General features: G+C 43.2%; 1 protein-coding gene across 2 annotated transcripts in view; it reads left to right on the top strand.

Annotated features, from left to right (window-relative positions):
• The window catches only part of tmem132e (transmembrane protein 132E), a 414,526-nt gene that overhangs the window by 369,196 nt on the left and 29,783 nt on the right, over positions 1 to 15,547 (top strand). For both annotated transcript variants that reach the window (XM_084565323.1, XM_084565322.1), the window contains exon 6: positions 7,858 to 8,063. In XM_084565323.1, the coding sequence (XP_084421449.1) occupies positions 7,858 to 8,063 (206 nt within the window). The remainder of the gene's footprint in view (positions 1 to 7,857; positions 8,064 to 15,547) is intronic.

Genomic DNA, 15,547 nt, shown 5'->3' with positions numbered 1-15,547 from the left:
AGTCTTGACCTAGGGACGACCAGAGGCAAGTGCTTAATGGACCTTAGTGACATTAATGAGCTCTGTGGTTATAGGAGATCATAGAGATAAACCGATCAGCCACAACATTAAAACCACTGACAGGAGAAGTGAATAACATCAACCATCTTGTGACAGTTCAATGTTCTGCTGGGAAACTTCTGGACCTGGCATTCATTGGTGTGGATGTTACTTAGACATGTAGCACCCACCTAGACCAGACCAGGCACCCCCACCCCATAGCAATGACACTCCTTGATGGCAGCAGCCATCCCCAGCAGGATGCAGCCTGACACAGACACACACACAAAAACACTTTAGGAACAACTAAAAAAACATGAAGAAGAGTCCATTCTCTGATGAGTCACCACAAGGGAGACCTGCACAATATTAGGTCATAATGTTATGGCTGATTGGTGTATAATCATCAGTAGATCAAAAAACCTCTCAAACCAAGACAGTTTCCCTTCTGGTAATGGTTTAATCCTGGAGATAGTAACCTACACTTACATAGCAATCTCAGAAAGCAGACTTATTCAAATGTGCTCCAGAAGGTATCACAGCAATGAAGGGATTGCATAAAATCAGAATGGAAGCAACAGTGTAAGCCCGCTGCAGAGCTAACAGGGTTATAAATGTGCAAAGTCTACCTGATGCTGAGTCAATAGCAATGAATGTATTACCCACAGCTTAAGAAGTGCATCTAATACAGCAGCCAGTGTGAAGAGACGTGGGCTCCTTCGGTGGAGAACCTCCACAAACATGAGAAATATCACGCAATCAACCCCGAACAAAACTATTAATTAGACGTTCTTTATGAACAAAACAAACAAATTCAAGTTTGAGGCATTTCCTTTTGTGCATAAGATTTCTCAAGGGTGTGTCTCTCTCACACACTTCCTCGCACATTCTCTGAATGTCGGACGCTTGCTCCACAAAGAGCAGCAGTGCCAGCGCCATGAAAGGCGGTGTTGATTGTGAATTGTTTCCGCCGCTTTACACCCACTTTCTAATTACCCGGAAGCTGCTGAAAACGATCCGAGCGTGTGTTTGTTTTTTTTTTAACAAATAAATTGAGCGAGGTGTCTCACACCGTGTTCCGACCAGCGTATCAGAACACCTACAGGGTGTTTTAACCTGCCTCGCTGGATAAGGATGGACTTTTCTTCTTTTCTGTCACATTTCTCCAACTAGATCTCTTTCTTATTTAATGCTAAACAGCCGCACGGGGGGATGCAGTGACTCAGACAAACAGATCACAGTGTAATCATCTTGAGCTTGTCTTGTTATTGCCTCCCACTGATTGAATCCTTTTAGTCTGGCCACGTTAATTCCCCCCTTTTTCCGTAATATCGAATTCATACAATGCCAAGAGTTCTTTTGTTCGTGGAGTACTAAAACTCCAAATCATTTTCAAGTCAGACTCGTGAAATCCTCCAGCAGCTCCTGAAGGTCAAGTGTGACGGGTTTGATTGCGGATTTTACAGAGTGAGGCCATGAAGCCATCAAGTTGAGTCAGACACAGGTTTTTATCATATCGGCTATGACTGGCTGCTATCTATTACTTTTAATAGAGCCGTATCTGTCCAATATACTTTCACTCTGAAATACCAGACCTCTAACGTTAGCTGCTTCTCGCCGCCTGTGCTGCGCCGTACACAAACCGGTCCCAATTAATAACGTTAGATGCTTGCAGGAGAACAAATTACTTTATGAATTAAAGCAGAGTTCAGATCAATTGGTTTCCGCTGTAGATGTGTTTTCTCGAAGGCGGGAGGGTCCGGCGTAATGTACTGTCAATAGAACGGCAGGTGCTGCGCCGCGTCGGCCGGCCGCTGCGTGTCATTTATCATTTTTCATTATCCATTAAAGACAAGGCTCCGGGCTACGGGATATTGAGTGGGCTTGCTTCAGCGATCCTTGCCATTGAACATTCGAGGCTAATTTAAAATGAGCCCTTCAAGCCCGGGAAATGCACGACGGAGTCACGGCGGTTCAATAAAACGACCCCCAGAATGCAGAAATAAAAGATTCACAGCGAGCCTGACAAAGGTCCTACACCCCACTGCTTTATGCCACACACAGGCCAAAATCTATTCTAATCATGTTTTTTTTTCTTTTTAGTTGAGGCTTTATTTTTATTTATTTTAACAAGCACTACAGGCGACCGGTGCAAAATACATACTGCGCAAAGCTTTCCAATACCTTCCATCTCCTGCTAGCCCCAAACAGCGTTTGAACCATTATTTTCATGACTTCTTCTCTGAATAAAGCTTTATTTTGAGCATTTGGATACATGCCAACCCACAGGCTGTTGTATTTTTTTTATATTTTTTTTTATCCAGAATAAAAATAGGTGAGAGGCTGTCTCTTTTTTTTTTCTTTAGTTCTTTCTTCTTTAGAAATAACTAAGCTCCTGTGTGCATCAAAAGCCTGTAGCAGATAAGCCAAGACTGTGAGTGTGCAAGCGCGGGAATAATTATTAAGGCGCCCTGTTTGAGTAACGGTGGTAAAAAATAGAAGGAAATAAAAAGGGAGTGTGTTATAGTGAGGGTCTTAGAGGGGGCTTGCTTGCAGGCCATCGTGGAGAGAGAGGCCGACCCCCACCGGCTGATCATCCTCTCCTGAGGTGATGTAACTCGTGTAACCCACCTGAAGCCACAGATAAGGCCGTGTGTCTGCACATCACATCTCACGCCCGCGGCCGCTCTGCACGCCGGGCTGAAGGCGCTCCCTCCTTCAAGCCGCGCTCCCGTATTATAAGCGCGACGCGGAGCAAATACATATTTAGAATTTAGAAATTTAAATAAGCTAATTGCATCGGGGACAGATGTTGTTTTAGCCAGAATTAATTAGTCTGGTGACACTCCGTGGGGATTTCTCTATAGCATTAGTTTCACCCAATACAAAATATTAAAATAAATGCCTCTACACACAACTGGATAGTCCTACGCTGCATTCCAGAAAGCTGGGATGTCGGATTTATCCCACTTGGAGTGTATTAGATGCCACCTCAAATCGTTCCAGGAGAACCAAGGTGAACATAAACAACAAACATGGCCGACCGCGATAAGACAATATTTTTTTGTTTCTGAATTTACTGACAATGATCGAAACTGAGGTCTCCCAAAGTTTTTCCACCAACAACAGGTAATAAACTTCTCTCTGTGCTGAAAGCTAACGGTAGACGCTCAACAAACCTCCTCTCTCTTTGTCAGACTCGTTAACGTTAGGCTACACGTCATCTAATAACTTTATAGTCTAGTAAATTACGTTTTAATGACGCCGCCATTGTTCTGTGACGTCCCGTTGGATCGATTTGCCCCGACTTCACTAGTAGGACCGAATAAAACCCGCCCAAACTATTTGATTGGCCTGGCAGATCTCAGCATGCTCAGTTAGCATCTGGGAGCTAACAGAGTGGCCGTTAGCTAGCATTTCCACTTTACTGCATTAACCACACCTTCTACAAATTTCTCACCAATCACAGAATACTTGCCGGACACCACGCGAGAAAAAAGTTCTGCTTGGTTGATGTGTCCAGAACAGTCTGCGAGAAGAAAATTACGTCATTTCGTTCTCGCAACCTGAGGAGCTCACTTCTTGTGGAGCCTGTAACCTGATGTCATTGACAACTTATCACATTGCCACTGCTGTAGCTAAAAGCAGTTGCCTGCCGTGCCTATTGACAAGCTGCGCCTCTGGTGTCAATAGAAAGTCAAAGGACCATATATGCTAATAGCTTCTTTGTAGAATTAAATCCAAACAAAAGGCCCTAAAGTCTTTATAGAACAACATCGTCATTTTCACGCATCGACATCATTAATCCTACCAACAACATGCTAACGGGTGCCAACTCGTTTAGCTAACAGAGCTAAACGAAGCCGCTGGTTGCTCTGCTCTTGAAGCCAGCACACATTAATCACACGAGGAAAACCTCCACAGCAGCTTCAAGACGCAGTCCCGCTAACGTTAGCCATATGTTTCATTCAGTGCCGATTTAATACATATGTTATCCCTAAACGGATTCTCCTCTTGGCAGCGTGTCACGGCAGTTAATTTGGTGAAAATTGAGATTTGAAGCGAAATCTGGGGAGGGCTTCTGTTTGGAAACACGTGCCACGCGGCGCGAACATGGCTCCGCTTTTCACTCGACGTTGAAACATGGAGAGAAAATGACACGTCTGTCTGATAAAAGGAAAGGAAATCAAAAGGTACTATGTGACCATGGCAACCTGTCCTGCTGCCTAAAACCAGACAAATATATACCATGCTGTCAGAGTATCTGCAGTAGCCTATTATCATTCCTCGCACAGTGATTATCCAACATATTTAAATGGGACAAGATATCTTTCTTTTTTTTTCCTCCACCATAATTACACATTCCTACTCATTTTCTGCTCGCTTTATTCAAGCAGATTCTCAATTATCCAGTTTAATGGCATATCTACAAAAATAAAGCTAAAACAAATGGACTCATCTCAGGGGCTTTCAAGAAGGTCCAGATGGCTTTGCTATAAATTTGTTTTTAGATATTGCCACATGTGTATCTGCGTTTATCTTATTTTCCAGCTTAAATAATCAGATAATAAGTTTTAATCTGTGCAGCCACTAGATGTCCTGCCCCTGATTACTGCTCAGTCATTGTTGGAGAATGTTTTCCGGGACGCTGGAGGACGTCTGACAGATCTGATCAAAAGACTGAAGAGGTGGCATCAAGTTATCTTGGCTTGGAGCTGGAGAGTTGTGGTTATTTGTTAGTCTGAGAGGGTTTAATGATGGTTCTGTGACCGCTTGTCCTGTGTGTGAGGAAGCTGGAGTACCTGGAGAGAACCCACGCAGTCACAGGGAGAACATGCAAACTCCACACAGAATCTCCTGTGATTCCCCAAACTGTGTGCAGGTTCAATTCTAAATTACTGAAATTACCTTTTACGTGGTCATGGCTGCAAATCAGCTCAAGATGAAATCAAACAGACTGGAATATGTGACCAAATGCAGCTTTCAGTTCGCGTGGATGAACAGAGGCAACTCTAGTGACGCTGTGTGAACGGCCGTCATAATAAAATGACTTTAAAGCATCGCTCGCTTGAAGGACAGGCGCCGTGCCGTTGGGAAATGAATTCACCTAATGTTATGGCATAAATGTGTGTGAGGCCCGTAGGTGTCGTCACCTTTATTAACCCATCCGGGCTCTCGTTCTTCCTCCCGTGACCGGCGCGCGACCAAACGCGTCCGGCACTTGCACTTGTCCCGGTGATCCGTCTCCGCCCAGGCAATCTACTGGTACCGCGGAGGATGCCACAGCGCATTAGCAGCAGTGTGACGGCGTGTGGCGCCTCAGTGTGTGAAAGCCCTCCTCAGCAAGCCCCCACAGGGCCACTGATACCCGCAGTTGCTAACAGCTTTTGACTCGCAATTAGCCGGCCAAGTTTATCAGCGGCAGTAGCTGCAGGAGCTGGAGTGGAGCTGCAGTTAGGGCACGTTTCCTCACGTGTGTGTGCGTGCATTTGTGTTTGGCTTAAGGGTAGAAGGGAGTACATGTCAGGCAGATGTCCCGACTCTACATACAGCAAGCCATGCTGTGATTAATCAAAGGTGTCTGAGGTCGTAGCGTTGAGTTACTTCTTTTTCTTTCTTTTTCTTACTGAGTTCACACAGATGAAATTACACGTCCGCAGATGGAGCAATAACACGCCGAGGCCGGATTGCGCGGTAGCCCATAAGGTCAGACCTCACAGAATTGCATTAACAGAACCAGAGGGGAAGACTGTCATCTTAAGAAGTCCTTCCACCACCCGCTCTTCCCCCTGCTGTGGCCTGTCTGCATGTGGGGAATTATATTACCCAGACCTCCTCCCAGTTATGATGAATCCCCAGCCCTGAGAAGACTGGCCAGCCCGACCTCCATTTGCCGGAGATTAGATCCTCTGATTACAATGCCAGCTACCACCCAACACTAGATAAATCTTCCGACGCGAGCCCAAAAGCAAAGCCCTCCGGATCCATTGCAGTTAATAATTTAGTGTTCGAAGGGGACGGGTATTTATGATAATTCAAATGGAGCTGGAGGTTTTTGACTGGACGGAAAAGCTAAAGAATGGTTTCGAGTTAAAAATGGCATTTGCGAAGACTTAAATTTAGAAAAGTCCATATATTGAAGTCCTGCCCGGTGCCATCGCCGTGCCTCAAATGATATCCCATTACATGAATGTCTAACGAAAGGTGAAATGTTGGAATATGTTTATTTATGTACCAAAGCTGTTATGATCTAAAGTTCATGGGAAATGTCACAATGCTGTCAGCACTCAGATATGAATAGTGCCTAAAAGCTGCTCCCGTCTGCATAATTATTCACAGGAGAGTGTGGTGGAACACGGTGTAAATGTCTAGTTTGCACTGCACATGCTTAATAGACACCGGGTAGCTTGGACGAACTTGTTTAATTTTTTGTGATCAATTCTTTATTGAGATAAAAGAGAAAGTACAACATACAAACTTAGAATTTTCTGTTTTTAACATCCTCCCCTCTCTGCACTCTGTCCTTCACCAGTCTATGAGCTACCTCCTACTCCCGGAGAGTTTTAAGGCTGGCTCCATTCATTCGGGCAACGTCAAAACTATTCCAAGGAAGGTGTTGGCCCACTGTTGCCAGGTCAAGGAATGTGGTGCTTGCCATCTCAGAGCCAATATTTTCTTGGCTGCAGTGAGACCAGCCCGTAGAATACGTCTCTGTTGCAGGGACCCTAACTCCAAGTATGTCGCCTAAAGTATGACAAACATTTTCCCAGAATTTGGCCACCCCAGGACATTCCCAGTAAAGGACCCCAGGACACCTAATGAACATAGTTTACAAGTGGGAGATGAAATGATTTTCTAGGTTTCTAGGTGTAAGGTACATCCTATGGACAAGTTTGTTGTGTATTAGTAGATGATCTGGATTCTTAGATGTGATCCACTCAAATTTTTCCATATTTTGTCCCAGCAAATATCTTCATTTGTTGCCGAAAGATCCCTATGACAACTTATGCGACTGCTTAGAAGCTGGAAATCAGATTAAAGCAAGCAATAAGTAAGCATTTAGTTTTCTGAACAGCTCTAAGTTGTGCTATCATGGCCTGTAATCTTTAGAGGTTTTCCTCCTGACCTGCTGATTTTTATTGACTCTTTCCATATTTCTGCTTAAGGTTGTCAAAATCAGCCAAGGCTATGTTTGGATGGGGATAAATCCTTCAAACTCTGAATCATACGGCTGCTACAGGCCCTTTCTAAATTCAGAGCAGCTTCTCTTGTATTCCCAGCACCATCCAGTCGATAAAGATAATTTCAGTTAGACGTAGGTTACGTGACATTTGTCAGCGATGCAAAGAAGGCGAATTGTCTTTGCGGCGCTCACGTCAATGAAATGAAAAATCGAACGTGAAAAAAGTCTTTCTAAAAACAGCTCCATGTCGATAAGCCGCAGACTCACAGAAGAATTTTCATTTAGACGATCTCTGCAAAATAAAGCAGAGCCAGGGTTTTCCTGAATATCCAACATCTGGAGCTTGCAAAATGTCAATGAACACATCAAAATGTGTGGACTGTATTAGGTAGAAAGGGAAGATAGATGTCTTCAAATCTGCTGCGTGGACTGGATTTAGCTCTTGTGAAATACCTAGCTGTATATTTGCTCCGCTGAAAGTATGAACCTTGAAATGCTCTGGTATGAATTGTGACAGGGACTTTGGCGTCCACACTGCGCTGTATATCATCAAACACCATTTAGACCCTCTGCCACCCATGCTGCTAGATTACCATATAGATGGTCGCTGACTTCTGACCGTGATCTCGTCCTAGGTGTCCATGAATTGCGACTACGTGTTCGTCAACGGGAAGGAAACGCGGGGCTCCATGAACGCCAGGGTCATCTTCAGCTACGAGCACCTGAGCGCCCCGCTGGAGCTGACCGTCTGGGTTCCCAAACTTCCCCTGCAGGTGGAACTTTCCGACAACAACCTGAGCTTCATCAAAGGCTGGAGGGTTCCCATCCTGCCCGACCGAAGGTGAGCCTTAGCTCCACACAGAAGCACTGTTGACACACATGCAGCGTTGAGAACAGTTTCACGCAACGTGGGTCTTGTTTTGGTGGCTTTGTCCCTCATTTCCATCTGTGACAATAGAAAGAACTCTCTACTGAGATTGGCGGCAAAATTAATTCTGTTTTGATGCACAAAAAAAATGCAAAACGGGAGGTGGAAATACCTTTTCCAAACAAGTAACTGATGTTACTGACCAGCTGATTTGGCTTTTAAAAATGAAGAAGAAGAGGAAGACGTTACTGTGCCATAGCGTACATATGGTCAATGCTATTTGCATTAGAATCAATGCATTTCTTTGTTTTGTCTCCAGACAGCAGTATGTCTCCACAAGATTTCGCGAGACCCTGCCGCAGGGATTACACTGTACTAATAAAAACCACTAATTATGACACTATCCCACCTATTAAAAACAATTCAAACTGCATGTGAAATTAATGCATGTAGAATTGCACAATAAGATCATTAGGTTTTTATCGGTCTGTCGTTAAATTGCCGTAATGACATTTATATTGTATTTACTGACAATTAGCAGCAAACTGTGCAGTTCAGATATAGGAATACTAAACATAATGCTGTTGAGTCGTGGCGTTCTATGGACAAATGTGTGTAAGATTAAATTAAGTATTTATGAATTTAGCTATACTAGCTAGCTCTTATAAAGTTAAGCTAGTTCGAGGTACGTCTGGAGTCGTTTCCTGCAGGTTTTGACCAACTCTCTTTAAATAATTGTAAATCTCCATGGTCTAAAAAAATCAAGAGCACAAACATCAGGTTTTAAAAAGTGGCGGCAACGTAATTTTTGTTAGTGAACAACACAGATAGCTTCACATGCTACGTGAGTCCCGTATGTTGTCCGTGCCTTTTTTCTCCGTCAGGTTGAATTGAGTGCAGAGCATGTGAGGGACCGGTGCGTGCGGTGGGGGGAGGGGATCTGGGGACTGAGAGATGCTTTCAGGAAAAACACAACACAAACACAAAATAGTATGGGAAACCGTGAGACAGCATGAATTATGGACAATATTAGGTGACAGCAACAAATAATTACAACAATCACGAAGCTCACTAGTTATTCTCTCCTTCTTCTGCTCTGTTTAATCACGGCAACGTATAACGAAGCCCACCCCACCAACTTCTGACGACAATGCAAGGCCTAGTTTTCTAGTGCAAACACAGTTGATGGAAGCACTCTTGATTTGCATTTCCCTTTTTTCCCTGCTTTTTCAAAAGTCGACATCAAACGTGTTTACATCACTACGTGGCAAAGGTTTTTAGTTGTATTTCAAAATGCAGTCTTTTATGATAATCTGCCTAAATTCTCTGATTGACGGATTTGTTTGTGTCAGATTGTAGCATCACATTCACCAACCAGTCAATGTGGTGAATGTGATGGTGACTACAAACACGAGACTCCAGGTGCGGATAATCAGAATTCTCCTTTAATTTAAAGTTTTGTCTTCAAACAAAAACTTGGAAGAATCTTATGTCACAAATAATATGTCATTTCAAAAGAGGACTCGGGAGCCTCTTTCCTGTGTTTTCTGTTCTTGTCTAAACCTCTTAGGTAAATGGAAAAGAGCCGGCAAACATTCGATGCGGTAGAATATACTTTCTTTTCCTTTTTTTGTCCATGATTACCAGAGGACTCATTATCTGTGAATGGAGCCCTACAGCTTTACACATTAGAAACTAAAAAACAGTCCATACTCCTCCCTGTTTTCCAGGATTTTAAGGGGTGGTTGCTTCTTTTGGTCCAATTATATGTTCCGGCTCTCAAGTGCAAATTGATGTGCATTGATCATACCCATCTGAACCTATTTTATAAAACGAGTCCAAGGCACAGGTTTAATTTAACTTAAGGACACAGAAAGCTCTTCTGTATTATTATTTGGACCTACAATGCAGTCATTTTGGGTGAAAAAGGTGGTAAGAGTTGTAGCTGTACTTCCAATAAGCTGCTACACTGTTGATGCAATGCACAGTTGTGCGACAGCGGCTATGCTACTGTGGTAGCTGCACTTAGTCTTGTGTTCTGTTGATATCCTTCCCTTCGTGAGGAATCTAGGCCAATTGAGTGGCCTTTGTGCCAATATAATAGAACCTCGTGTCAATAGAAGGGATCCAGCAACCAATAAAAATGGATGAGCTGTTTCCTAGAAGCCTTAAAAAAATAAATAAATAGCACCTTTGAGATGTCGAGAAAATGGCACCAGTGGGAGATTAATAGTTGTTACAGCCAGGACCCCAATGAAGAATGCGGTCTCGGGTTAAGGAACCTGGGCTCATTAAAATATTCCTGCATTCTCGTCATGCATAGCAGCAACAAACAGGCCCACAACCCCACGACAAATGTTTAATGGGAGCATTAACACTCGCACGGGTGGCTGCTGTCGTCTCCGCTGGAGTACATCACCATAGACCAATTCCATTTCCATCCCACCTGAATACAAATGGCGTGTTTACGGAGTTGTTTGAAGAATGAAGGTATTTCAAATGACCTAGAGTGCTTGGAAAACATCTTGCGTAGCCTCATTTTTTTAAAGATCCCCATCGGGCTTCAATGGGCTATGGATGGTATATTATTTTGACGGGCAAAATGTGTCCTAAATGCCCACTTTAGCACCATTCATTCATTTCATGCAAAGAGGCCCAGACTATTAAAACAGAAGAGTTATACCAAGAGTGTTTTTATCAGATTTGCAAGATTTCACACCTTGTTACTTTGAATGGGTGTTTGCCGCTGGTCCAGTGTTTACCAGACCCCAGACCGGCAATCTCGTATCATATCAGCCTCCATATTACACCGTTGTTATTCAGCGTTCCCTGTATATCAATAGTTGGACTAGTTGGTTCTAGCAAATTGTTTTGGTTTTATAAAGTTTGTTTCTCTGAAGTATGTATCTCTACAAGTCTCCCAGACCATTTTCTATGCATATAACTTCCCATCTGCCTTCGCGAAAACAGTAATCAAAGACCCCTTGTGAGCCATTTTCGGTTGCTATGATTGCCACGCAGCCAGACCAGAGAAATTCATTTCGCTGCAGGTGAAGCATTTCTTTCTTACACGCTGTCATTTGGATTTACTGAGACTATGTAATATCCTTTACTTTTCCCTGTAGTTCTTTGGCGCATCAGGAAACTGCCGACAAAGGCGGTTCCCATCACTCTTGATGGCGGTGCATGCAGACGATACTGACTCGGAATTTCAGTCATATTTCTGTCAGGCGCATCTTTTAATGTATGCACGGCCTCCCGGCAAAACATGAAAGTAATTACCGGTTAAATTTGTGTGGACCGTATAACCCTGACGTGTGGGCTGAAGTCATATAATGTACTGTTGCTTTCACTGATGCCGTTTGTCTGGTAAAGACCTTTTATTTCATGTCAAGCCAATCGATTCCTGCTTACGTTGGCGCTTCTTGATTGATTAATTCATATGTTTTATCATATGAAAACAGCCCACATCTCATTTCATGGATGATCTACTTGTGCATGTTATCAAAGTCTGTGTTTTTTTTATTTATGTTGACGCGACATTTCACATCGAAGCTCCCAAGTATTCGCCTGTTCTGGAGCTTTCATCACAGGGTCCTCGACGGTAGGGCGACGCTTCTCGGTTTGACATTTCATTCTTGACCTTAGAGTTTCACCCACGGACGCATGTGGTTCTGTCGGGCCCAGGGGTTGAAGATGCCGACCGTGTAACCCTTAGCTTCTTCATTTTAATGACATCAGAAAGTTCACTTGTGAAGTATAGTAAGTCACGAACGGACTGTCACATTTCGCCTGTGATGCATGAATTCCTCCCGGTATATTTGTTAATCTCACTCAGAAATCAATTCTTTTCACATTCTGGAATTACATTAGACTTTATGGACATCCCATGTTGTCTTATACCCCACCTTTAAAGCACTAGCCACATTTAAGTGATATGTTTGTCGCACATCTCTTTGTAGCCGATGGATGAGACATGGATGTTTGAGGTTCTGGTTGCCTAGGTAAATTTCCTACCACGAAAATTTCTGAGTGAAACAAGAAAAACATAAAAATATTGCTGGAGCATGGACGGAGCTAGCCTATCCTTTTAACAATGACAATGCAACCACTTTAGTTGAGTTCCCCAACAGGGCTAGTGCAGTTTTCTGGATTGAAGCTGTCTAGCCAAGGCCTACCTCTTATTTCTGTCACCAGCCTGAAAATACTGTCAATAAAACCGCTGCTCCATGTGGATTCCCCTGATCCTCCAAGCCCATTATCGCCATAATGAATTTGGTGGTAGGAACCACCTGTAGATAGTAAGGGGAACTGTTTGGGGAACTGTATTTACTCTATCCCATTGTCCATTGCCTCAAAGTTGGGATTTGTTCAGTTTGGTACCCACCCACTTTGCGTCTTCAGTTTTTTTTCACTTATCATTACTACAACACCCGTAATTTCATGTTCCATGGTCTCATCCATGGTTGCCACACTGCTGCTTGTCTCTTCCTATCTGGAAACCCCTTCACACTTTAGATTTGACTTCATCTTTAATGCCAAGACTTTGAATCTTCTTTGCAATTTACAACAACAAAAACCTGGCCACATGCCACGAACGAAACAACATCAGCTCCAGCAACTGTCCATCTATATGACTGGCAAACTCTGCTGTTCCCAGATGCCAGCGGGGCTCACGAGAAATCCTCCTAGTTGTGCCACCACCAACTCTGGCACAGGCATGAGGTAGCGAGTTTCATTTGTCTCGACCTTGGTCTTGTTTGTTTGCAGCCATTATTAAACTCTGTGATAATGAATTAGATGATGTTTACAATGGCCTCACAGAGCGCAGTAAATAACACCTCAGCGTAAATGGAAAATAAGATCTCTCATACAATGAAATGCAGCTCGTTAGTCATCTCAAACACATCCAATAACACCAAATCATGATGATTATCTGTATTATTAGACTGGATTATTGTCTTTTCGCTAACTCCTCTCAATCCCTCCATCGCTTTCCAAGCTCTCTGACTCTCCTTTACACAACCTCTAGCCCCTTCCCTCCTCCTCCACGCTCCTTCCCTCCCCTCCTTTACTCTTATTTTTCTTTCTGTTGCACTCGTTCCATCCTCCGTTCCTTCACTTCTGCAAAGTGACACATTCCGAGGCTTCATGCGCAGCAAGGTCTCTTGGCCTGCAGTGGGCCTTTGCCACAGTGCAGCTGAATTGCTCACTGGCTGCATTATCCAGTAACATGCTCTAAAAAAGGAAAGAAAGTGTAATCGGGCGGGCAGCCCGTGTGCAATGAAGCTTCAGCTTGTACGGTTGTATCAGAGACTCTAATAAGAACAGACATGATTCTTCTGGGGGAGAAAAAAAAATATCGGCCTTATTTTCAGGTACAGACTCAGGAAGGTAAACTTTCACTGACCTGAGCCAAGAGTTGTGAAACTCCTTGACAGAGACAGAGCGAGTCTCACTGTCTCATTGGGTTTTTCTCTGCCTTTAACCGAATGAGTACCTGAGTGTGCAGTCTCTGTGTCTGCTCTAGAGCTAACTCGTTTACCTTCTAAGTACAAAAGCAACTGCATGTCCTGGAGCTACGCTGTAAGGATCCAAAAACAGAAACCCTCAGTATGAAGTCCAGATGACCTTCAGACCGCAGGCATCGGTGAGGCTGGTTTTCGGTGCAGTGTCGTCTTCTATCAGGTTTTTAAAGTGATGGAAAACATCAGGAAGTTGCTCCTGAGTAGATTTGCTCTGTGTTCTGGGTTCATGTTTTTCTAAAAGTCTTAATTTAAATGTTGGGCTCCCCAGAGACTGAATGAATAGTCAAATTTGGTGAAGAGGCTGAGACATCCTGACATTTTATGTGTGGTATGAGTCAGACACAAGAGCACCAGAAGTCCCCTTAAACACACAGCAGCGTATTTTTGTTGAACCTTTCCTCTTTGTAAATCTCACACCTCTGGTTTGTAATGCACATCCTCAGTTATAAAGTTGTAGTCTCATCCCCGACCTCAGATGACCCTGATGATCTGATCGTCAGAGCTTACTTTCTTTTAGCCACAGCAGATATTATATAACCGGGCTGAAGACGCATCCTCCTGATAAGTTAAACTCGTGTATTTGATGAAATTACCCTTCAGATCTACCAGAAATGTTTAAGGGTACATTTTTCTCCGGTGATCTCTGTGATCCTGCTTTTGTAATAAATGGTAATTTTCTGCTCCCGCTGCTTCGTTTTGACTTCCCATCAATAAAAATGCATCAAATAGTGTAGTCTCCACCGGGGTGTTACGTACTAAGATGTGTGAACAACCTCCCAAATGGTGTTTACAGACACTGTGTGAATTTAAAAAAAAAAGAAAAATCACACTACAGATGTGCAACTTTTTTTAGTTCGTAAATTTAATACAAGAATAAACAGTTTTTGAATTATAATGGATTTTGTCTACCTGAAGTTCATTTAATTAATATTCAAAAATATCTGTCAATCAGCGGCTTATCCTGTGGATGGTTGCACAACAGCAATTTAACAGATGTGTATTGACCCAGTTCAAATTCATTTTTCCAAATGTTCTGAAGTCACTTCTGAATTTAAACAACACAGTACTTTACTATACTACACTAGTCTCTGAAGGTATTGACGCCCCAAACCTACATTTATAGAACCACCTGCAACGAAGGTCGACTATGGCGTTGCCGTTGCACTTGAACACATCGGCATTGGCCATCACTCTCAAACAACCAACAGTCAGCTTGATGTGTCACGGTCTTTAGAGACTCGGACGCCCACATATGCAGAAGTAGCCCTTTGTTAGCATGGGCTACTGAGAAGTAGAATCTCAAGCATTCCAGCCCAACGTAGCTAAATTGCTCTCTCTGTAAATCTGGAGGTTACCGATGCAAATCAAACATTTGCCTCCAATATTTGTGGCTTTTACCTGTGAAGTCGACACGTTTAAAAGCAATAATTTCATCACATCACATAACCTGCAAAGTTGAAAGTGTATGTATTACTGGGAACTGATAAGGTTTAGACAAGAACTATGCTAAGATCAGCGAGACAGGTCAAAAGGCACGTGCAGCAATATGTTTTGTTGTTCAGGGAGCTTATGGAAAGCACTTACGAGATCTCTGGACAGAAGTGCTTAGCCTGACGGAGCTGAGGCAGGTGGGCGACACCAAAGGAGACTGCTAGCAACCTGTGACAGCGGCCGTCAGTCAAGTTTTTGTACTGGACTGTCAACTTGGACATTTTGACATGGAAATCTATGGGGGTTAACTTTTAGAGTCAACCTCAAGAGGCCAATTTAATTAAGTCTTGATATAATTTAAACAGCTGTAACAGATAATTTCACCAATGTACAGTTGAATGAAGAAATTAGCTCTAAACACCAAGGCTGTCTTTTTTTTTTAGGCTTTTACTAGGCTGTAAACTTGGACATTTTGACTGGTGGTCAATGGGGATCACA

Source organism: Chelon labrosus (genome assembly GCF_963514085.1).
Source record: "Chelon labrosus genome assembly, chromosome: 17".
Lineage (NCBI taxonomy): Eukaryota > Metazoa > Chordata > Actinopteri > Mugiliformes > Mugilidae > Chelon > Chelon labrosus.
Note: the sequence above shows the minus strand (reverse complement) of the source record. Positions and strands in the feature narration are given on the sequence as shown.